Here is a 24,636-nt window from a genome sequence, read left to right as displayed (position 1 = left end):
ACTGTTGAAACATTCTTGTCCTAAGACCTTAAGTTTGATCTCTCCTAGAGTATATCTGATGGCAGTCTTCTAGTTTGTTTTTGTTAGGTGTATAAACAAAATGCAAGGAGACAGCATTCACTATATGAATGTCCTTTATTGGTAATCAGAAAATGTAAATTTAATAAGCCCAGAGGTAGTCATGGCCCCAAGCAAATGTTACAGTCAGACTGAGAAAGTTTTTTGTTTGTTTGAGACATTGTTTCTCTATGTCATCTTGGCTGTCACTCTGTAGACCAGGCTGGCAAATGAGAGATTTGCCTGCTTCTGCTTCCCACGTGCCACCATTCCCTGCAGCACACACCATTTTTAGAGACAAATTACAAGTAGAAATTTGGTTCTTTAAAGACTTTGAGAAGTGAGTAGAGGAGGCTAAACATTTCTGACCTGTGCAGCAGATGAAATGGAAAGGAAAGCACCAAAGTCAAAGCTGCCTGGACCTGCAGTGACTTAGCGTTTCTCTAAACATCCCCCACTGTTTGTTTATTTATCTTGGTTCTTTGAGACAGTCTCTATTATGGAGCTTTGACTGTCCCGGAGGTATGACCAGGCTGGCCTTGAACTTGAGAGATCCCCCTGCCTCTGCCTTCCTAGCATTGGGCTTTTACCCATCTCAGTTCAAACCGGCACACAGGTTAAGCTATGTCATTTTGTTCAAGTCTCCTTGAAAATGACATGAATCTTGCTAGCCAGTATTTCATTTTCAGGTCCCCTTTAATAAGGTGTGCGGTCTTCAAAATAGTTGACTGCGTCACCCAAATGTCAGTTGTGCTTTCTCTACCTGGAGGAGTATCAAAAAATGGCATCTACCATGTGTCCAACAGTCAGGACCACAAGTATTCATTCTACTCCTGCAGGATTTAGAACATCAAAGCCTCTCCACTAGGTTAGCAGGCATCAGGGACAGGTGTTACTTGAGGACATGGACCATAGAATAATTTCATGGTCGTGTTTTGTGTTGGGGTTGGGGGGAGTTAGTGGAGACTGAACACAGTCTTTGTGTATGCTAAGCACGCTATCACCCGAGCTACACCCTCTCGCCCTGTTTAAGGGATTTTACATTGGGTTTGATAAAGATTTCTAATTTTTGTAGTGTTACCTTAAGATAGATACAGTGGTCCAGGCCTGCATAGCTACTCCGGAGGCAAATGCAGGCAGATTCCAAGCCAGCCTGGATGATGATGAGCTCCAAGACCAGCCTACATATACAGTTTAGTGAGACCCTGTGTCAAAACGAAGTAGCTGTGGCTCAATGGCAGAGCACTTTCTCAGTGTGTGCTAAGTGCTGGGACGGTCTCGAGTAAGACGCATCCACGTGCAAGTTATTTCAGTAACAAGTTTTGTGTTAGGCCCACGAGCCAATTCAGAAAACAGCTCATTTCCTTTAAAAACCACCCGGGGAAAAGGGTAAGTCAGAACCGAGAACACCCAGCCGATGGGTGTTCTTTATTGCTTTTATTTTTTTTAAGATGGGTCTCACTTGTAGCCCAGGCTGGCCTTGTACTTGTGTGGATCTTCTTGCCTCAGCTTCCCAAGAGCTGGGATAAAGTCACTTAGCCACCTGGCTTAGGCCTATGTACTTTAAATGTCATATACCCAGATCACTTTCTGAACTATTAATACATGCTTACCAGGATATAAGTTAATACTTATTTAAATAAAATGATCAAGCTGTCCATACTACTTTCAAATTTACAAGTGGTTAAAAACTACAAATGCTATTGATATTAAAAGAATACATTTGGCACGAAAAGAGGGCACCGGGATGCCCATTTATGTCCTTTTGAGCCTCAAGCCTTCTCCGTGCGCCACGCCCTGCATATCTCACAGCCACGCAGGGCTTATGACTGAAAAAGCATGTGACTCACTAACCATGGAAGATGTACAGCCCTCAGGGACCTGCACACAGGGGTGCTACTGAGCTTCCTGTTTGATCTTTATCCTTATTTATCTTTTGAGACAGGGTCTCGCTGTGTAGCCCAGCTGGTCAGAACCCAGAGATCCACCTGTCTCTGCCTCCTGAGTGCTGGTTTGTCCCATCACACTGTCTTTCTGTTACTTCTTACAATGTGCTAGGGTAGATTTCTTTGACAGGGTGCATTTCTACTTCAAACTGATCATAAGAATTTTTTTTTTCTGATCTAGAAGCGTGTAGCATGGTTAACAGCTAGCAAATGCCTTTCCCACCAGCATTACAGTGCGTTCCTTCACTTGCATTTATCTTTGAATTTTTTTCCTTGATGTACACATGGAAAGTCTCTCTCCTCTCTCTCTCTGTGTGTGTGTGTGTGTACACTAGTGAGCTGTATGTTGCCAAACATAAAACTTCACAAAGTTGCCCAAATCCCTACCATTCTGGAAGGGTCTATAGCAAGTTGCTGAAACAGCTCCCAGACTCATTTATTTCCTATTTGTGCTAGGCTCAGGGGATACAGAAGTGAACTTTCCCGATGAGCAGATGCTGGCCTGGAAGAGCCCACACTGTGCTAGAGAAGGCCAGCAGGAAGCAGATGGCACCACCGTGCTGTAAACTCTCTAATCAAGACGAAGGATCCAGGAGGGCTGGTTGCCTGGAACTCCATAGAATGGGAAGAGCAAGGCTTCCTGGCTGAAGATGACTCTTAAAGCGGAGTTTTGCTGAGTGGGAAACAGGTCGGGCACAAACAGAATGACACCTAGACCTGGGGTTGCGAGGTTGTTGTGTTTAGGGGACAGAAGGGCTTTTAGGAAGCCCAACTCCTCAGGTGCCCTGTGGAAGATGGACCCTTGAGCAAGAGCTAGGTCAGCTAACCAGCAGGAGAGGATGGGAAGGATCAATACAGCAGCTTGCAGTGACTGACTGGCTGTGCCAAATAGATGGTCAGTGAGGACTCACGAAGCAGGGACAGCCTTGCACGGCATCTCCACTGTCAACAGGACGAGGTGAAGCTCATTTGGGTCTTCTTCAGGTGGGTGTGGCCAGTGGGCAGCTGAACATGCCTCTGAGGTTGGGCAAGAGCCTAGGATTACATGTGAGGGGTCATCTTAAGAGGACTGTGGCTTCAGAAGCAGGGAGACAAGTCTGTTGGGCTCTGTAGACACATCAGACACATCATCTGCCCGCTTCCTCTCATCCATCCTCAGAACATTGGCAAGAGTAAATGGTCTTAGTCCTGCTCATCTAGAAACGTCTTCCTTTGGGGAGAACCACTTAAACGCAGTAGTAGCTCTTTACAACTAGCACTCAGGGCAAGGTCATACATAGCAAGCGGTCAGAAGTGTCCATCACTGCTGCTTTGATCCATTTGACTCTATAATTTTTTTTTTTCTTGTAGCGATGTCTTTTTTGCTTCTCAAGTTTCTTACAAATGCCTGGGACTACTTCAGGATGGAGTGCATGTGGGCAGCGTTTGCTGGGCGGTGACCCCCAGTTTATCCACGCTGAAGACCGCTTTTGTCATCACAGGCTGCCCTGTGCCAGACCTGGAAACCTTCTGCTTTCCCCGGGAGGAAAACAGTGGCATTTATCCCGCTGCAGTCTCACGAGGAGAGTTGCTACAACCTGGAGCAACCAATCCCTGATTCCAGGTGGTGGTGGGCGTTGAGTTTCACATCTTGCTTTATTTGAAAAATATGTGCAAAAGAGTCACGAAAAACACGAACAAACTAGGCTTTGTTACAGCTGAGTGGCTTGGCCTAAATTTGTACAGAGGAATCATCGGGCATGAAGGATTTGATACGAGGATGGAGTCCAGCTGCCCTTGCAATGGGAGGTGAAAATCCTTTTTAAGAGCGCTGAAGCTCTGGGATTTCCTTGGAATAGTCAGCTTTGTGAGGTGTGGATCATGTCCAGGCACTGTAACCTGAGAGGGAACAAGAAACAATTGCATGAGCGATTTCAGATGTTTGTGGGGTCTCCACCAGCAGGACACAGCCTCTGAGCCATACGTGCGTTCGTGCGTGATGGTGGGGATGGGGGCGTGGCATGGCTATCGCTCGGAGAATTGCCCGGTGTCTACTCATGTAGGCCGTAGCTGCAAAGGCAGTTAGTTGCCAAGGATTGCAAAATGAAATAAGGACGGAGACACGGGCTCAGCATCTGGTGAAGCAAAGGGTAACAGAGGAAGAAGCAACGCCTTATTCTGCCAGTCATTTTCACAGTGTGCTAAGGTAAAGGCGGTTTTCTTTGTACCAACCCTATAGTATCCTTACTGGATACAAAGATCGTAAGTAGATTCTTTCCCCAGTTGACTCCCACTCTCCCTGCCACTGATCTAAAGTGTGCACACCACTTTTAAAGTGCTGGGATTAAAGGCTTCCTTTTGAGTCCCTTAAATACTCTGGGAACTCCTTGTGGAGGAGAGCAACAGAACCAAAAAATCTGGGCACGGGGTGTTTTCTGAGACTGATACTCCAAGCAAGGACCATGCATGGAGATAACTTAGAACCCCTGCACAGATGTAGCCCATGACAGCTCAGTGTCCAAGAGGGTACCCCAATAATAGGAATAGGGACCGTCTCTAACATGAACTCATGGGCTGGCTCTTGGATCACCTCCACCTGAGGGGGGCGCAGCCTTACCAGTCAGTCCACAGAGGAAGACAAAGAAGCCAGTCCTGATAAGCCCTGATAGACTAGGGTCAGATGGAAGGGGAGGAGGATCTCCCACCATTGGACTGGGGGAGGGACATAGGAAAAGGAGGAGGAGGAAGGATGGGATTGGGAGGGGATGGAGAAGGGAGCTACAGCTGGGATACGAAGTGAATAAACTAATTAATAAAAATAAATTAAATTAAAAAATACTCTGGAAACTAATCTCTTAATAGATCCGTTGTTTGTAAATCTTTTCTCCCAGTTCTGACATTGCCCTGAATCTGCTGTTGGCTCCTTTGCCATGCTTCTTAGTTTGTTTTTCTCCTTGTTTATCTTTATTTTGGTGCCTTTGGGGGCTTATCTAAAAAATTCATCATTTTATACAGATGCCTTACAGTGTTCCCCTATCCCTATTTCAGTGAAGTTGCTGCTTTTTTTTTTTGAGGGGAACTACACACACTGAATCTGTAAATCACTTTGGGTATCATCTTTCTGATGATATTGACTCTTCTGGTCGACAAGTGGGGTATTTTTCCTTTTTGTTTGTTCTCCATAATTGCTTTTATTGGCTGGTTTGTAATCTTCTTCTCTCAAGACAGGTATCCCTGGCTGGCCTGGAACCCTGAATCTCTAGGGATGGGGTTAGAGGCACGTACCACCATACCTGGCTTACAATTTTTATTGCATGGGTCTTTCAGTTAAATTTATTTCTATATATCTCATTTTTTTTGTAGCTGTTGTGATGAGATTTCTTTCTTAATTTCTTTTTCACCAAGTTTATTACTGACGTATATATATGCTACTGGCTTTTTCTTTTCCCCCTCATATGGATTGTTTCACCCTGTAATTTCCTGGAACTCATTTTATAACTCTCAGCTGCTCTTTGATGGAAGTTAGATTTTCCTAAGCATAAAGTCATGACATCTGTAAAGATAATTAACTTTTTACTTTCCAGTTTTTTATACCCATTATTTTTTTTTTCTTGTCTCATTCCGTATTTGCCTTGCTCCTGATTCAAGAGTCAGTGCTTTAGGCTTTTCTCCATTCCATATGGCACTGCCTATGAGCCTTTCCCATACAGACTGTGGTACACATGTGCCATATTATTTATATATACCTTATACCTACGAGAAGCTCAAACTGTTTGCACCTGCAGCTGTGGTCCCAAGGCTATGGCTGGGAGGACCAGGAGAGTGAGTCGTTGGTCTGGAGCCACCTGGTAGCCCTATTCCTGGAGCTGTGGGGCCCAGCAGGCACCTGCCTAAGCTTCCGATGGGCAGGCGTGGTGAAGCTATGGACTGCAGCATTGGCTTGCGACAGTGCCAAGGCTGTGGCTGGCACAGGCTTCAGTAGATCTCGTGGGGCAGACTGAGTGGCAGCTGGGCTCGTGGCTGTGGATGGCTGCTGGACTCTGTGGGTGTCTGTCTTCCGTTCGGTGAAATGTATACTCGACCAAGGCTTTGGTCAGGGTCCAGGTTGGGCTACTAGCTCCTATGCCAAGATGGTGTCTGGCTGTGACTAGCGAATGTCAAGGAAGAGTTTGAAGTGACAACCTTCTTTGGTACAGGAGAGTCACTTCTGGAGGAGCTCTCTGGACTGGATTTAAAGCTTGTGGCTTTTCATTCATGGCCCCCTGCCACGCTGGTGCTTGGGGGCACCTCCCTGCCTTCCTCACAAGGTGTCAGTTCTCCCTCAGGCGCCAGGGCTGAAGTTACATGTACTTCCGTCTTTCCTCTGGGTTCCTTTCCAAGCATCCCTGCTGTTTGAGGGTTCCTGCCGCTCCTTTGCTGGTCTCCAGAGTTCTCCCTCATTCATTCCCACAGGACAGTATCTGCTTTGCTGCCCTGACTTCCCTGGCAGGGCTACGTGCAAGGCACCGTGACTTACCCTGGCTTCCTCCTGCTCTCACTGACAAGGTGGCCCATGCTTATTAGAATAGCCATCTTGACCAGCGGGATAGTTCACCAGGTGAAAGCACTCGCCTAGCAAGGCGGACAACCTGGTCCATCTCTGGAACGTTTGCTGGAAGGACCAAACTGACCCTCCTCCCACCCCCCAAGGGCATCTTCTGACCTCTGCATGTGTGCTAGAGCACATATACACATACATAATGAATTGGAAAAAAAAAAAAAAGTAGTACTTGGCTTTTACTAAGAATTCTCTGCCAGTTAGGAAAATATGTGATTTTCTCCCCCTCTCAAGACAGGCTTTCTTTTGGTAGCCATGGCTGTCCTGGAACTCATTCTGTAAACCAGGCTGGCTTTGAACTCCCAGAGACCCGTCTGCCTCTGCCTCCTGAGTGCTGGGATTAAAGGAGTGTACCACCCCTTGGAGGCTACACATGATTTTCTCCCCACTGGTCTGTTCCTATCATTGCTACCTCTTCCCCGACTTTGCTTCTGCAGCTCTGATGCTATCATTTCCTTCTGCCCTGCTGTCCCACAGTTAGGGTTTCCACTTATCTTTGGCCATCCTAGGTGAGCGCCGTGCATTCTATATTTTCTCAATAGATGGCCTTGCACACTTACATTTATCAAGTAGGATCCAGGCAAGAGAAGTAGGTAATACTCTCCAAGTTTGTTGGTCCTAAATGGGCAGATATGCTTTCTGTCTTGGACTTCCACAATTACATTTGGTAATGGATTTCCACTCTGATCAAACACTTGACCCTTTACACCTGCAAGACAAAAAGAAAATTCAATGTAAATGGTATATTTTGCGTCAGTGAGATGGCTCAGTGCTTGATGGGCAAGCCTTCAGACCTGAGTTCAATTCTTGGAACCCAACGTGGAAGGAGAGAAGAGACTCCCTATGAAGCTGTCCACTGACCTCCACATGTGTCCTGACACAATAATAAATAATATTAACAAAAAAATAATAAAGTTTCATAAAGTTAAAGTAAAAAAACATCTTTTATGGCATGTGAAAACATTTCCTTTAGTGATTTAGGAAACACATCCCTAGTATTTGTTGTCTGTCTTAACAGTGTTAAAGAAAGGGGAGTCACTTTGGTGCCTATAAATTGCAGCTGAGCTACAAGCCTGACTTATAGCTCCAGCTGCTGGTTACTGGCTACTCAGTGTATAGCACATATTACCAAAATGGAAGACCAGAAAAGGCAATAACCCATTCCTGTCATTTCCAGGTGGTTTACTCAATCACCAAACTGGTACTGACACATGATGGCGGTGAATGCCGCAAAACCTCAATCGAGAACTATTGACTTACAAGATAGCTGCCAGTCTATAAGGATTTCAAAGGTTTGTCTTCACTCCAGGCAGACTAAGTGGGAAGCCAAACTATAATAGCAGTGGTGCTTGTCTTCTTATTAGTGAGAGCAGCTAACATTTATGGAGCTCCATAAATGAGCTCCAGAGCTTCCAGAGCACTGGGATGACTGACATGTGCCACCATGCCTGGCAACCTCCTTAATTTCTATAGCCAACTGTGTGGCCAAGCCAGACCCTAGGTCCATGCTAGTCTCTGGGATCCACACTGAAGTCATTATAGTAGACTTGCCCCACTTCAAGACTTCAATTCTCCCAGTGCTGGGGACTGAACACAGGCCCTCCTGCATCCCAGGAAATACTCTTCCCTGAACTACACCAGCCACATGGTCCAATTTGTTGGCTAATGACATAAATGGAAAAAGCAAAAACAAAAACAATGATAACACCACCTTGGGTTATCTCCAAATAGCAACATTCAACCACTATCATGAAAAAAAAAATCCAACAACAAAAGAACACATTGAACAGTGTCTTCTAGAAAAGACTGAGGGGAAAGATGAAGGTTTTGACATTAGCAAAAAAAGTCTTTACCTCAACTATTAAGCAAACCTCTGACCCAGATGGCCTCCTGATGCCTTTCCTGTTCAGTTCCTGGCTCATTCACCTGGGAATGGGTTATCAAAGGCCACTTTTCCTTTCCATGGTATCTATGGAGGTCAACTCTGCAAACTTATTTTCATGTAGTTTTTCCTTCTTTTGCCTTTTTACACAAAGTCCCGTTTATATTTGTTCCTACTATTTTACTCAGGGTGCTGAAGTTGAAACACTGAAAAAAGACCAGTGGACCCAAAGGTTCAGTTACCATAGCAGCAGAGGCAAAAGCCTCGTAAACCACAAGGGGGCAGCATTCACGTGCTAATAAACAGATTTACGTGCGTTTCCGTCGGATTACAGGGACAGGCAGATAGAATATATTCTTGATACAACCCAATTAAATGGGCTTGTATGTTCTCTGCGCTAATGCTCATGCTAATGCTTAATACTTATGCTAAAACATGTACGTTATTTATTGGGATGCACTGCACTTTCACACTAACATCCTGGTACACATGACAGGTAAAACTGCCGCCCTGAGGTCTACAAAGAGAGCAGTGAGGGGCAGCGACTTCACTCATGTCACACTTCCCCGATGATACCAAGGATGGGTGAGCTTCACAGAATCCAGAGTAACACACTATTGGGGGAACTATAAGGAAAAGGTTAAATTATTACGGGACTCGTGGGGAAAGGCCAGCGGAAGCTGAAATGTCAGAACAACAGCAGAGTGATTATGTAAGAGGGAGGGGGAAGGGCCGGTAATAACTGTGTACTGTTATGAAGATGCTGGTAAGATCTGGTTTTATTTTCAAATTTTTACATCTATTTATTTATTTATTTGCTGTTGCGGGAGGCACTCTGTGCTGTAATGAGAGTGTGGAGGTCAGAGGACAGTTTGCAGGAGGCCGTTCTCTCCTTCCACTCTGTGGGCTCCCAGGGTGAACTCCCGTCCCCAGCTTGGTGTAGGCGCCTGCACCTGCTGAGCTGTCTAGGGGGCGCAAACTAGACTTCTAGTTTTAGATGTCGCAAGAGTACCATCCTGTTTTCCTAATCTCCTGCCGGATTTCCACATCACTCAATGCGTCAAACTAGAGGTACTCTGGGTCTTTGTACCCTCAAATCAAGCGAACATGAGCGATCCTGTCTTCTGAAGTGGTGGGCACAGCATCTCTCACACACCGTGGATGATGTGTAGAGAATTCAGACTCTTAGTCCTGGTACTGTGGCACGAGCCCCCGAGGGGTTCTGTAAATGCTCCCCCAAAGGTTCTACCCACGCTGTGTGTGTTAACAAGAAGTACTAAGACACAAACCTAGGTGCACCTGTTTTATGTACTCGATCAAAGAGGCCCTGTTATCATTCCAGAAGAGAGGCAGCTTCTCCTCCCGAGGATATTTGCAGCATGACAGCTCCAGCGTGATCTCAAAACACTGGGCCCAGATGTAGTTGTAATCTTGCATTCCACCTGAAGAGCAAGCACATCTCAGTTTTGTTAAGAGCTAATGCTGGAGGAGAGCCAGGAATCACATGCCTAGAAAAATGTGTGAATGAGACAGTTGAGAGAAAGCACTGAGAAACGGGAAAAGAGGCTTTGGCTGCATTAACACGCCACCCCAGAGCTTCTCCTAACACCACGTGACCAGACAGATGCAGAGAATCTCATGAGGAACTGGGTTGGAGTTGACTGAAGTTCAGTCGTGCACCAAAATTAAGTAAGAGGTGGGGAAAAAAATCCCCTTTTAGTTTTTGAAATCCTACATTTTAAACATTTTTTTTCTCCTTAAATTGCATTTTAAGTGGAAAGTACTAGTGGATTTGGCTGGGAGCAGACGTTACATTTTATATGGATACAAACCAGATAAGAGTTTTTTTCTTTCTTCTTTCTCTTTCTTTCTCTCTTCTTTCTCTTTCTTTCTTTTTCTCTTCTTTCTCTTTTTCTTTCTTTCTCTTTCTTTCTTTCTCTCTTTCTTTCTCTCTCTTTCCTTCCTTCCTTCCTTCCTTCCTTCCTTCCTTCCTTCCTTCCTTCTTTCTTTCTTTCTTTCTTTCTTTCTTTCTTTCTTTCTTTCTTTCTTTCTTTCTTTTTTTCTTTCTCTCCTCTTTCTTCCTTTCTTTTTTTGAGGCAGGGTTTCTCTATAACAACCCTGGCTATGTTGGAACTCACTCTGTAGACCTGGCTGGCCTTTACCTCACAGAGATCCACCTGCCTCTGTCTCCTGAGAGCTGAAATTAAAGCTGTGTGTCACCACACCCAGTTTTTTTTTTTTGTTTGTTTGTTTGTTTTTTTTACTGGTTTATTTGGGAGATGGAAGACAGGAGACGATGTAAATACTGTACCCATGTTCTCAAAAATATTTTAAATTAGAAATATTACAAAAAGAAAAAAAAGTTTATTGACTATACTGCAAAAGGGTGGTTGGATAAATGGGCTGCACAAGACAGCAGAATAAAATTATTTGAAAAAGTATTTCTGTGGGGCTGGAGAGATGGCATAGCAGTTAGGAGTACTTGGCGTTTTCCCAGAAAACCTGAGTTCAGGTCCCAGCACTTCATCAAGTGGCTCAAAACCACCTAGAAGTCCTGCTCCCAGGGATCTGACCCTCCTCCTGGCCACCTCAGACACCTGCACCCATGTGGCATGCACTCGCATGAACATACACACATATACATAAAAGGACAAAGAACAGATCTTTAAACAGTATTTCTGTAAACTGTAAAAGTTAATTAACCAAGACCAGGAACACTAGTTTAGAGGACTAATAATGCCTAACATTAACTGAATGTTCAGGGTTTCTAAGTTCTTTCCAGAGACCTTTATTCCACCTCACCGGATCCTGACGGCAGTTATCTCCTTCTGCAGGGCAGCAGTCATAGGTATTCAGGCTCGCAGGTCCAGGCCTCTTGCCTGGGGGTGGCAGAGCCCAGTGTGCAGCCATCTTGCCGGAGCCCTGCGGCTTTGGCCTTCGTTCTGAGACTCAAAGAAAGGACGCTGCTAATTCTAGAAAGGCTCAGACACAGGTCCACGTGGCTTCCAGCTGTCACTGCTTATATGCCCTTTCTTTGACATTAAGAGACCCTAATTTCAAAAGGTTATAATTACGGCGTGGTTTTGAAAGGCATGAAATTCCATATGTGACAGCTCTAGATCCGTGTGTCTTAAATTTTTATGCCTGAAAAACATGCATTTAACTGAGAAGATTCTAGAATTTTCTTTCCTGGTGGTATATTTTATAGAATGACATCTTAGATTTGATGAAAAGCAGTCTTCAGTCTTTTTTTTTTTCTCCTTTTTCTTGTATTGTACTGAGGTTAAACCAGAGTCTCATCATACTAGTGAAGTGGTCCACCACGGAGCCACACCATCAGTCCTATGGCAGCTCTGAGGGAAGCAGTTTTACCTTGCTACACTTGATACCTGGTAGGGTTTGAATGTGAAATCTCCTCCCACAGGCTCATGTGTTTAAGCATGTGGTCCTCGGCCGCCCCTGGCAGAGGCAGGACCCCAGTGGCAGGGCTAGAGGATGGAATCTGTCCCAGGTCTGGCCAGTGGCCTCTGTTTCCTGATGTACCAAGGGCCCACCCCTGCCTCAACCTATCATGCAAGTGTCAGATAAATGAAATCCTTCTTCCCCTAAGCTGCTTCTGCCAGGCATTTGGTCTGCACGATGACGACGGAAACTATTACAGTATCTGCCCAAGAGGATATATGTGTTCTCAGTTCCACTAGGTGCTGGAGAAGTTTAAGTTCAACAGAAGGGTCAAGGGGTGGGGTGGGGTGATAGCTCTGGCGCTAAGAGGGCCGTCCACAGTTACAGAGGGCCGGGCTTAGTTCCCAGCACCCACACAGCAGCCCGCAACCCCCTGTAACGCCCTCTACTGGCCTCGGTGGCACAGCATACAGGTGGTTACATACACATAAAATGAATAGATAAATAAAAATCCACAAAGAAAATGTCAAAATGGTAAAATGGTAAGTAATCTATAAACCCGGATTCTAGCAACAAAGATTTTTCTCTGTCCTGTCCATTTCCTTTTTTTTTTTTTTTAATCTGACGGATTTGTATTCCTCTCTGAATCCATTTACACACACACACACTTGCAAATAACCTATAACAACTTTGGAAATTTCCACCCATCTGGATTTCTGTCCTGGCAGTTACAGTGACCATGAATGACAGTTGTGCCACACACAGAACAGAAGGTCCTTTGTGGAGATAGAGATGGAGGAGCAGGACTGTGCTGGAGACCTGAGGTGAGTGGGAACAGATCCTGGGCGGCGGAGTGGAGTTTTCGGTGCCTCCATGTCTAGCTGGGCTCACTGCCTGAACACCATCAATTGCGGTCCATGCTTATTTACTTCATCGGGGAAATTGGCAATGAGCCACCCAGACACAAAAGTACCAGTTTGTGCTAGATTGCTAGACGGCCCTTGCACCCAGAGTGACAGCTGGAGAAGGCGCCTGTGTGCAGAAATGCAGGCTGCAGCTTGCTGTTGGTGGGCAGGCTGACTAGTCTGGGAGGGAAGGCTGTGCTCCCCTAGGTCACTCCTTTTACCCTCTCTCCCTAAGTCTCTCCTCATGTTTTTCATATTTTTCCAGACTAGTCCCAGTTTCTATACAATCCTGGGCTTCTGTTGACATCCCTCATTCCATTACAAGTGAGCTAAGCTTTATGGTGCAGGTCTGTAATCCCGGCTACTTGAGAGTTGAAAGTTCAAAGCCAGTCTGGGGGCAGTTTAGTAAGCCCCTGTTTCAAAATGAGAAAACAGGAAACAGGACAGGAGCCTACCTAGGAGGGCCTCTGAAAGACTCTACCCATCAGTGTATCAAAGCACAGGCTGAGATTCATAACCAACTTTTGGGCAGAGTGAAGGGAACCTTACGAAAAAAGGGAGAGATAGAACTGGAGAGGACAGGAGCTCTACAAGGAGAGCAACAGGATCAAAAAATCTGGGCACAGGGGTCTTTTCTGAGACTGATACTCCAACCATGAATATAACCTAGAACCCCTGCTCAGACGTAGCCCATGGCAGCTCAGTCTTCAAGTGGGTGCCCTAGTAATAGGAACAGGAACTGTCTCTGACATGAACTCAGTGGCTGGTTCTTTGATCACCTCCCCCTGAGTGGGGAGCAGCCTTGCCAGGCCACAGAGAAAGACAATGCAGCCAGTCCTGATGAGACCTGGTAAGCTAGGGTCAGATGGAAGGGGAGGAGGATGTCTCCTATCAGTGGACTTGGAAAGGGAAAGGGAGGAGATGGGGGGGGGATTGGGAGAGAATGAGGGAGGGGGCTACAGCAGGGATACAAAGTGAATAAACTGCAATTAATATAAAAAATTAAAAATAATTGTAAAAGAGGGCAGGGGGGATAATTCAATGACAGGGCACTTGCCTAGCATGTGTGAGGGCCTAGATTCAACCCCCAGTACTACCAACAAGACAAACAGAGAAAACATTCCTCATTGTTCCCCCTCCTCTGCCTGGCTGTCCTCTTCAAGGGTGGGAAATCAGAACCCCTTCCCCTGGTCCTGCCTGAGGAGCATTGCTTCACCATATCCAAATTCTTTTGTAAGTTGGAAGGAGACTGCCCATTGGTCTCTGCTGCTGCGTGGTCCATAGCTAGTGGGATCTGAGCATCAGCTGTCCTTGTAAGGGGGACAAGTGCCATCTTCCTCCAGCTCTGCACTGCTCCCTGCCACCACGGCTATGGAACCCTCCGCATTCTCTTCCTATGGCGACTTCCTTATTCTCTTCCTACTCTGACGGCACTGTAAGCCAAATCCTTACTTTCATCATCCCTCTTGAGAACGAGGCCCGTGCCTTTCGTCTTTCCTGGCACCGTGCCTGGATGCGGGAAGCACCCACAGAGTAAACCAATAAATGTCTGAGGGAATGAAAGGAGAACGTGGGCAGTGAGTCTGCATCTTCCAAACTATCTCCCACCTCCACTGCTGCTGTGCGATGATGGGTAGAGTCTGAGGGCCTGCCTTGTGCTGTAAAGATCTTGTGACACAAGCTGGTGCTTTCAGGGCAAGGCAACAGGAGAATACAAGCACGAGGAACTCACCCTGCAGCGGGTACCAGGAATAGCCATTGATAATGCCGTCGGGGAAGTTCCTTTTGTTTTTACACTGATCTCCTTTCGTCATGTTGGGATTCTGAGACGCATAGGTATAGGCAAGGTGCTGAAAGACGTCATCATCTGGAGTCAAGCTTCGGGACAACAGTGTCCCCGTGGCTGTGTTAGAAAGACAGAGGGACCCACGCAACACACCTCAGCTGACACAATCATGGCGCACGAAGACGGTCTCAACTACCTGCTTGTATGAACACCGCCTCTCTCTTCTTCCTACTCTTTAACGGTCAAGGATGTCAGCTCACAAAATAATCAGTCTAAAAATGCAGTGACCTCCTTCCCTGTGCTAGGCAGTCACCGAAGTTCGGCAACCTTCTTTAGGTGCTGCTACGGGTTAGTGTAAGCCACTGTCATACCTCCAGCTCTTTGTTTCTTGAGACAGACTTTCTCTAGGTAGCCATGGCAGTCCTAGAACTCACTATGTACACAGGCTGGCCTCGAACTCATGAAGATTCACTTGTCTCTGCCTCCCAAGTGCCGGGACTTTAATCCCACCATGCCTGGCCCTTATCCCATCACATCCTACAGAATCTAGAGCAATGGTCCTCAGCCTCCCTAAGGCTGCAGCCTTTTTTTAATACAGTTCCTCATGTTGTACCCCCGCTGTAAAGTTATTTTTCGCCACCACCTCATAACTGTAATTTTGCTACTGTTATGATTCATAATGTAGGTATCTGTGTTTTCCGATGGTCTTAGGAGACCTCTGTGAAAAGGTCAGCCAAACAAACAAAAAAACACCAATTACAGGAAATATTGTCCAGGGTTGGGAAAAGTGAGGCTCTTTCTTGTCCAGTCAGAGAAGTTAATTACGAGTTGTGGAGTTCACCCCATTTCAGCTCTCCTCTCGTCTGCCAGGGCGGAGCCACACCACTTACCTTGCACGCCATTATCAAAGGGGTAACTGGCCACCAGGGCACCCCCGTGGAGGTTCGCGGAGAGGACAAATGTCTCTGTCTTCAGCCACTTCATGACTGCCAAAGTCTCAGGCTGCTTGGTTACATTATTATTTTCAAAGGCATCAGGGAAGTTCCTGTTCAGGTCGTAATTGTTGTAGTTTTCCCTTTAAAAGAAAGGATTTTGTAGGCTTTACTGGGGTGTGTGGGTGAGGGGAGTGGTCTTGCTGTGCACAGACCTGAGGCGTAGGTTCCAGGTGTTTCCCAGATGTGAATCCAAGCACAGTGGATAATTGCTTTGGAGCCCTCTCGTGAATCATACCTGAAGTCCCTGTCCCCTGCTGTGTGATTTGCTTTCTCGAGGGGACACTAGCTACTGGGACACCAGCAAAGGTTTGACAACTGTTTGCATTCTGGGACTTTTTGTTCTTGGAACACAGCCTTTTAGACACCAAGGCACCGCTGGTAGCCACATGTGGGCTATGGAGAACAATGAGGAACCCAGGTGACAGCCAGAGTGAGACGCCAGACACATGGCCCCAGGCTAGCTGTCTCAGACCTGAGTGGAGGCCCCAGACGAAGCAGAGACAGACGTCCGTCCTGCTGTGCCCTTCTCAAACCTGGGACTTGCAGAACCAACACTTGACAGAAAGGCTTGGTCACCATGCTTTGGCAGTGGCTCCTTATACAGCACCCAAGGTCAGAAATAGTTTACACAAACCTGCTTCAGAAAGCTGACGTGTCTGTGCCTAAATATGCTAGAACAGTTAAAGATGAAGGGAACCCAGTGGTGAGATTTCACCTTTTTATTTTTGGCCAACTCAACAACTTTGTAAACTGTGCAAATATATGTGTAAAATATATGTGTATGTGAAGCACTAGAGAAATGCTACACTCCCCAAAGCAGCTTGAAACAAAATATACCATTTAGAGCACATTGTAAGACCCGTGCTATTCAGGCTGTTCGATTAATAAACCAGTTTCGGGTAATTTTGGGGAGTCAGTGTGGTGGTTACACCAGTGGCTGTCAACCTCTGGGTCTCTACCCCTTTGGTGGGGACAGGGGGTTGAATGACCTTTCACAGGGGTCGCATGTCAGATGTCCTGTATATCAGATACTTACATTATGATTCATAACAGTAGCAAAATTACAGTTATGTAGTAGCAATGAAAATAATTTTGTGGTTGGGGGGGTCACCCCAACATAAGGAACTGTAGTAGAGGGTGGCAGTGCTGGGAAGGTTGGGAATCACTGTGCCAGGCGACCTGGCATTAACAATGATAAACACAAAATGACATACTGCCTTCAGTAGCTTGCATTTCAGTGGAGAGAAAGACATTAAGTAAGAAACTAGACATTAGGGGTCCGTGAGATGGCTTTAGCAGGTAAAGGTGCCTTGATGCCAATGGGGTAGCCTAAATTTGATCCCCAGGACCCACCCGCATGGGGAAAGGAGAGCATCAACTTCTGCAAGTTATTCTCTGACCTCTACATAGCCAACTGTGGTATAACCTAGTCCATGTCCACAAATGACAAACATAAAGATTAAAAATTGTGACATGGCTCAGTGGTGGTGGCGCACACCTTTAATCCCAGCACTCAGGAGGCAGAGGCAGGTGGATCTCTGTGAGTTTGAGGCCAGCCTGGTCTACAAAGTGATTCCAGGACAGCCAGGGCTACACAGAGAAACCTTGCCTTGAAAAAAAAATGTGCCATGAATGTACAGTACCAGAGGGTCAGAAAGCATACAGAGGACTGAATACATCATATATGGTGAGGAGGGAGTTTTTGTAGGAATGCTTTTTGGGCAATTGATGAAGATGAAGAGTCAAAACGGATGTACACAGTACCTGAGGTGAGAAAGCACCTGAGAGTTCCAGGAGAAAGATCAGAGGGGCTGAAGGAGGGAGAGTGAGAAGCGGTCAGTAGAGGCAGAGGGACTAGAAAGGTGCCATGTTTCATCCTACAAGATGGCGGCCTGAAGAGCCTTGGTGCGCCTGTGACAGGAACACGCTCTGGGGTGCTCCACCGTGAGGCAAGTCCTCTTGCCGAGGCCAATGGGCGCCCGAGGGGAGACCAGCGCATCTTTACCTTCCATTACTGTAATAACAGTCGGGCTTCTGGACGGCTTCAAATCCATCCGGGTTCATGGAAGGCATGATGTGGATCCGGGTGCTGTTGATCAGATATGTGATGTCAGCGTCTTTCCCGTGACTGGTTACCAGATAGTCAATGAGGTGGAGCAGCAGTTCTCGGCCCACCGTCTGTGCCAGAGAGGAAGAGGGTGGTTATTATTATTATTAAGTCAGAAATAATAAGGAAAAAGTTCCCCCTGTAGGGGTCTCCACATGGGATATCTTAGGTCAAAGTTGTTTGTGAGGCTGCTGGATTTCAAGCACACCAATTATGGAGAGGTCAGCTCAGTGCGGGACGCTGAGGATTGTTTTTTTTTTTGCGACATTTCCAGCACTCGCTTGTAAATTACCTGCCCTTTGTATATGGTGAAGGTGAGAACCCAGACCAATTTAGACTTATAAGAAGAAGCAGAGTAAAAGTTCTTATCGTGATGGTCTTCATTTCTTTTTGCCCTTGAGACAGGAACAGGGTGACAATGAAACCCAGTGCCAGGTTAGTCACTAGATTTTAATGTGATTACTTTTACTCACTGGCCTCAGGGTTTAAGCAGGTTTTAGCATTCAGCACTCTGCTTTGGCAACTTCCGCTGTTGCACGCCTGTGTTATTTTTCTGTGTCTGCGTATTTCTGGTTCCCACATTCTTCTGGTCACGGAACTTAATCATTTGCATGTCATCCACATACCACTCACAGTTTTTGCCACATGAATAAATTATACATACACTGTCATTTACATTTTCTTTAAACATGCTCACTTTTTTGTTTATGTTAAAAGTAAAACTCAGGGGCTGGAGAGATGAGTTAGTGGTTAAGAGCACTCACTGGCTGCTCTTCCAGAGGACCCAGGCTTGATCCGCAGCACCTACCTTGCGGCTCACAACCATCTGTACCTCTAAGTTTCAGGGGACACAAGGCCCTCTTCTGGCCTCTGCAGGCACCAGGCATGAATGTGGTACGAAGACATACACACAGACAAAAGACTCATGCGTCAAGACATACATGCAGGCAAAAGATCCAGTCATAAAATAAAACTGATAATTAAAAAAAAATTAAAGCAGCTGGGCATGGTGGTGCAGGCCTGTAATCTCAGCACTAAGGGAAGCAGAGGCAGGAGAATCTTTGTGAGTTTGAGGCCAGCCTGAGTCAGCACAGCCAAGGCTACACAGAGAAACCCTCCTCAAAAAAAAAAAAAAAAAAAAAAACACAAAAACAAAAATATTAAAGCAAAAAACAATTGACTTCTATATGTGCGCCCCCCACAACCAAATACCCAATAAATAATAACATAAAATAAAGAAACTTAAAGAGAAGATTTATAATATCAAGCTCTCCATCTAGTTTTACTTCAGTTTTTATTCTCTGGTTAATCCATTAAATTTGACTAAATTACATGCTGAATATGCCTCATATCTTATTCTAGATTTTTAAATTTTTTGTTTAATTGAAAAAAATTATTTTATATGTATGGCTATTTTTCCTACATGTATGTCTTTACACATGTTTGGTGAGGCCAGATGAGGGCATTGGATCCCCTGGAACTGGACTTGCAGACAGTCATGAGCTGCTATTAGGTGCTGGGAATTGAACCTTGGTCCTTTGAAAGAGCAGTCAGTGCTCTTAATTGCTGTCTCTCCAGCCTCTCCCCCACCAACACCACCATATTATTTTAATTCCTCTTATTCTCTTTCCACAGAAGTTTATAAATGCCTAGAGAGATTTTTGAAAATATTAATAACAGCCATCCTGGGTGATAGTTACTGGATGGGCCTCTCTCTGCTTATTTTTCTAGTATCACTTTTTAAACAGAGGAGAAGCCATGTTGTCCTCATAAAATAACAATAACATTTCTTTCGAAGGAAGTAAGTGTGTAACCAAAGAAGTATGTGCTTTAGTATTCTAAATAAATTCCCAGTGTTTAACTACAGGAGGTTAAAAAAAAATATCATGAATATAAAGAAACAACCACGCATCGTTTAGTTTTAAAAGGCTGAGGGAAACACACACAATGTCTCAGAGGGAGTTAAACAAAATCCTCCTCCAAAATTTTCTTTATTGGACCATATTTGCTGCCCCTGTGATTTGTGACAAATATTATTCAAATGTATTCTTCCCAGCCTGAGTAAAATACCTCATGTTTTATGTATAAACTTCCCTTTCCCCCTTAAGTTTAAGGCATGGAGTATGAAACCTCTGGGTGCTAAAACTTCCCATTTCCACTGAGGACTCCAGAGTGGGGGTCTTAACTGTTTTCCTCTTGACCCACGCACGGACCCTCTGGACTATCTTTCGGCATGGGCCACCACCACCCATCTTGATTAAGACTGCTGTAAGAAACACAAGGGCCTAAGGCACTGAGGACAGATAGTCAAAAGACTCAGTGTTGAACAAGTTTTGCAGAGTGAGAGCTGATAGGCATGTTTATGGAAAGAACTCAGGGTATGTGGTCAAGCTAGCCCAAAGAGAGACGGAGAAAAGGCTGATCATTTGAGCAGTTTAACGAATACATGCTTAAACTCACTTAGATGCTTCACCTGGAATAATCATTAGTTCTGCTTAAACCCCCAAACAAAGAATTTAATCATTCTAAACCCACACTGGCTACATGAAAATGCAGGACAGTAGTAAGAAAAAAAAAAAAAAGTCTGGGAAGTGACATTTGGAAGCACAGATTTTGCTTTTTGGTTTTGTATTCATAAACGTGGAACCCTGGCCACTGAACTGAACCATCCTCCAGGCCGTCTCAGTTTATTTCCTGTTGCTGTGACAAGCCCCATCTGTAAAATGAACTTCTATTCGCCTGGTTCAGTTGTTGTCTGTACCTAACATCTATCTGAAGCAGGAGATGCAGCACCTCAACGCCAGTGAGAAGAAAAACAAGGTCCATGGGTGGGTGCAGCCGGGGTTCCAGATTCCCCTTCTTTCCAAACCCTGAGTTAGCATAGGGGACAACATCTAAGCCTCTACAGAGCCAATCAGAGATCTCAGAGGGGCTCGTGTCCCATGAGCATTAGCTACTGCCCTTGTAAGGACTGGTAAAAAGCTAAGCGATTAGCTCAGGACCCTGAGCCAATATCACAGAAAAGACAGGAGACAATGGCAGAGCCAACGGAGAAAGCTAAACACCCATGCTACGAGGCTCATTCTGAGTACATCAGAACTTTGTAAGCAGAGATGTGAAAATGTACAAAGTAAGGAAAGGTTTGTTTGTTTGTTTAAATAAAAGTCTTACTTCTTTTGTAGCAACACTTGACTGCAAATGGCCTTTTAAAGCTTGTTTTTGTTTTTTATAGGTCTGAGTGAGGTCTAGCTCAGACTCAGTGCCACCCAAATTAGCCCTGAACAGTTCCTAACGTGTGCATTAGCCAAAAATATTTCACCTAAATTGACCAATATTTGTGTTTTAGTTTCATTGCATGACTTTGATAAAATACCCCAGACAAGCAGCAACTTAGAGGAGAAAGGTTTAGTAGGCGTACAATTCCTGGCTAGACTCCATCGTTTGGGGGAAGACTCACGGGGTCAGTCACATCACACCCACAGTCAAGAGCAGAACGCAGCACGCATACACGCTCACTCGCTGGTTTGCTTGTACTTAACTTGCCCTGCCCCCATTGAGACAGGGTTTCACTCAGTAGTCCTGGCTAGGCTGGAACTCAGGGATCAGAGCCTCTTGAGTACTGGGATTAAAGGTGTATGCAACCATGCCCATTGATTTTCTTGTTTTTTGCACAGTTCAAGACTCCCTGCCTAGGGAATGGTGCTACCCACCATGGACGAAGTCTTCCCATAGTAACTTAAGATGATCCCTAGAGTCCTGCCCACAGACCAACACAATGCTTCTCGTCCCTCACTGAGACTCTCTCTCCAGGTGACTCTAGGTTGTGTCAAACTGACAATTAAAGCTAACCGCTGCACCCTGGATCTCACTTCTAGAATGAAGTAACGAAGGGACAAGGGCAGTAGTAGTACTGTAAGAAAGCAACCACAGAATGTGGGTTCTGACGAGGAGAACACCGAACTGGCCCTTCTTTAAGCTTAATATCATCTAAAGATGCTCCAGATGCCACTCTGAAGAATCGAAGGCATGTTACCTAGATATGACTCATGGTTATGGGCTGGCTCCTGATTTGGACAATTTTGAAGAGAACTTGAGAATCTAGAAGGCGGGAGTAAGGTAAAGGCAGGAAAAACGTATTGCTATGAAAGGGTAGCTAGCGTTAGAAAGGGTGGAAGAGTATATTAGAAGCGCACTCTACACACATATCTGAGAGGATGGGAAGAACTGAGGTTCTTGTTTTGGGGTTGTCAATACATAATGTTTCCTTTTGCACTTTTAAGGCCACATATATGTTGAATTTGTAAAAGTGGATTGTTTTTGAAGAGCCATCTTTCTCTTAGTTTTTTTTTTAATAGGTTGTAAATTTTTTGTCTTTAATATTTTTAAGCTTTTAAAGGCATAATAACCAGGTGAAACTGGAAGGCAATATTTTTTTTTCCAAAAGCTTTTTCAAAGCAGGGTCCCCTACATCATAGGCTGGCCTTGAACTGGCTTTATAGCTTAGGATAACCTTGAACTTGTGATCCTCCTGCCTTCTCCACCCCAGTACTGGGGGATGATAGGCTTGTGCTAGCATGTCTCATTTAACATGGTGCTGGGGGATTGAATCTAGGGCTTCATGAGAGCAAATGTTCTGCCAGCTGAGCTACATCCCCAACCTGCTGTACTTTTATGTAAGCTCAAACTTTAGTTCTTTGGTGTAAGAAAAGGCTGACTACTTGTAGATTTTTCCTGATCTATAAATTTCTTTGTTTTCCTCGCTACAGTCTTGGCTGTCACAGACAGGCAGGCAGTATTTGCATTTGTATAAGAAAATCTAACATTATTATTATTATAAATTTACATTTATTTAGTATGTGTGTTTGTGTGTGTTTTGTGTATGTGCAGGTGCACATGTGCCAGGGCACATGGAAATCAGAGCACATCTTTAGGAGTTGGTTCTCTTCTACTATCTGGGTCCTGGGCATCAAACTTGAGCTCAAGCTCCTGGGGTCAGAGGTCCAGCTTTGCATCAGGACAGCAAGAGCTACTTCTAAAGAAGGGCAAGAGCCACTGACCATGATATTAGCTATGTTGCTATCTGTAAAATGAGACCTGGAAATGCTTTCTGTTCGAAAAGATCTAAGCGGAAGACGGTGGGGCTTAGACTCTCTGCTCAGAGTAATCCCTCTGCCGCAGGTTAGGCCATTCCTGCCTCCAGAAGGAGAGGGCAGAATACACAAGACCTCAAGTCCGGAGTATGAAGTTCTTTACTAGGGCCTGCAGAACACACAGCCACAGCTGGGAGCTGGATCCTACTTCAGATCTCAGAATCCAGGCAGCCTTTCCCTGCCCCCTCCCATATCAGTTCTAGCCTTCCTTAAAGACTCAGGGTGACCCAGAGAGCCTGGGTCTACGGGATACAGTGGACCCCCGGAGAGAAGATGCCAAGACTTTGCGACAGCACAGAAAGGGCATTTCCAGGCAGGGAGGGCATTTCTGCTCCTCTCAGGAAGTTTCTGCCCTGAAAATGAATTCCCGAGCGGCAGCGAATCCTCAGGAAATCAACAAATAACTTCCTGTCTCTTATCAAGAATGGATTCCAGTGGCCCTTGATCAATAGACTAGATAGCAAAAGGAAAAGGAAGTCTGGGGCTGCTGTGTTAAGAAAGTTAAAGAAACAGTACATTATGGTTAAAACAAAACAGAAAAAAGTTTAGCTGTATTGTTTTTTACCCACCCTTCAGCAGGTTGCTTTCTTACAAGCATGCATTTGCAATTAACTCTGCCTGCAAGAAACATTCTCTCAGCAGGACGGGTTGGGTGACATGCTTGGCAAGGGCTGTGTGTGTCAGAAAGGGTGGAGCCAGGTCCTACGGAACCAGAGCTTGAAGAGGTTAAATCAGGTCATGAGGTTCAGCCTTGACAGGAGCATTCCAGCCCAGCTACTGCAAACTGTGAAGACTGATTTGGCAGCCAGCAGGCTGTACCTCCTGCCACATGCAGGAAGTTCCTAAAAGCTGAAAGGGCTTCACACAGGGTACTTTACACAGCCCCTCTCAGGTCCCTTTACTGAGGTCACTGGGAGCTACTGTCCCTTCCTCAGTTGTGTGGAGTCCTGGTACACAGAAGTATCCAGAGGAAGCAAGGTGAGAAAGAGAGGTAGACATCTTCAACAGCCCTGCAGTGCTGGTTGGTCTTTCTGTCCGCGTTACACAAGCTATAGTCACTTGGGAAGAGGGAACACGAGCTGAGCAAAAGCCTCCATTAGATTGGCCTGTAGGCAAATCTGCGGGGCATTTTCTTGATTAATGATTGATGTGGGAGGGCCCAGCCCACTGTGGGCGGTGCTAACCCCTAGGCAGGTAACCTTGGGAAGTATGAGAGAGGGAGCTGTTAGCTAGAGAAAGAAGTAGTGAGCAGCTTTCCGTTGTGGTCTCTGCTGTAGTTCCCGCACTGAGCTCCTGCCCTGATTTTCCTCAGTGACCTGAATAAACCATTACCCCTCACCCCCAACCTGCTTTCGGTTATGGTCTTTATCGTTGTGGGAGAAAGCAAACTAGGACACCAGCCATTACATTCTTAGCACTTGGAAGAGTGGTGAGAAGGTATTTTGCAGAACAAAATAAGAACAGTTCATCTCCTCTAATTTGGAGAAGACGACACTAAGAGCGTGATTTTCACAAGGCGGGTTGGAAAGAAGGTTGTGTGCATCTACACTGGAGCTGTGACAGCTTCAAATGCCACATTCATGGGCTGGAGGAACAGCTCAGGGACAAAGTACTTATCTAGAAAGCATGAGACCTGGGGCTCAGTCCCCAGTACCATAAATGAATAAGTAAGTTAAGATTAAAATTAAAAATTAAAAGCTAAATAAGCCAGATGCTGGGAGTCTGGAGAACTATTTTGGGTCTTCTCACCATTTTGCGTTCAAGTACAACAGACATCCTGTGCTGGATTTCTTAAATGCCGACAGGAGATGGGAAACTAACCCAGAAAGG

The 24,636-nt window shown here is 45.4% G+C and overlaps 1 protein-coding gene across 1 annotated transcript in view; it reads right to left on the bottom strand.

Moving 5' to 3' along the window:
• Positions 1-116: 116 nt before the first annotated feature.
• The window catches only part of Cpm (carboxypeptidase M), a 54,225-nt gene continuing 29,705 nt past the window's right edge, over positions 117-24,636 (bottom strand). Inside the window, exons 4-9 of the mRNA XM_021658952.2 lie at positions 17,555-17,727; positions 15,445-15,629; positions 14,501-14,671; positions 9,751-9,903; positions 7,140-7,288; positions 117-3,881 (exon numbers count right to left, since the gene is read on the bottom strand). Of these exons, the coding sequence (XP_021514627.2) occupies positions 3,639-3,881; positions 7,140-7,288; positions 9,751-9,903; positions 14,501-14,671; positions 15,445-15,629; positions 17,555-17,727 (1,074 nt within the window). The 3' untranslated portion in view covers positions 117-3,638. The remainder of the gene's footprint in view (positions 3,882-7,139; positions 7,289-9,750; positions 9,904-14,500; positions 14,672-15,444; positions 15,630-17,554; positions 17,728-24,636) is intronic.

Source organism: Meriones unguiculatus, chromosome 2 (assembly GCF_030254825.1).
Source record: "Meriones unguiculatus strain TT.TT164.6M chromosome 2, Bangor_MerUng_6.1, whole genome shotgun sequence".
Lineage (NCBI taxonomy): Eukaryota > Metazoa > Chordata > Mammalia > Rodentia > Muridae > Meriones > Meriones unguiculatus.
This window is presented reverse-complemented; position numbering and strand designations above follow the sequence as displayed.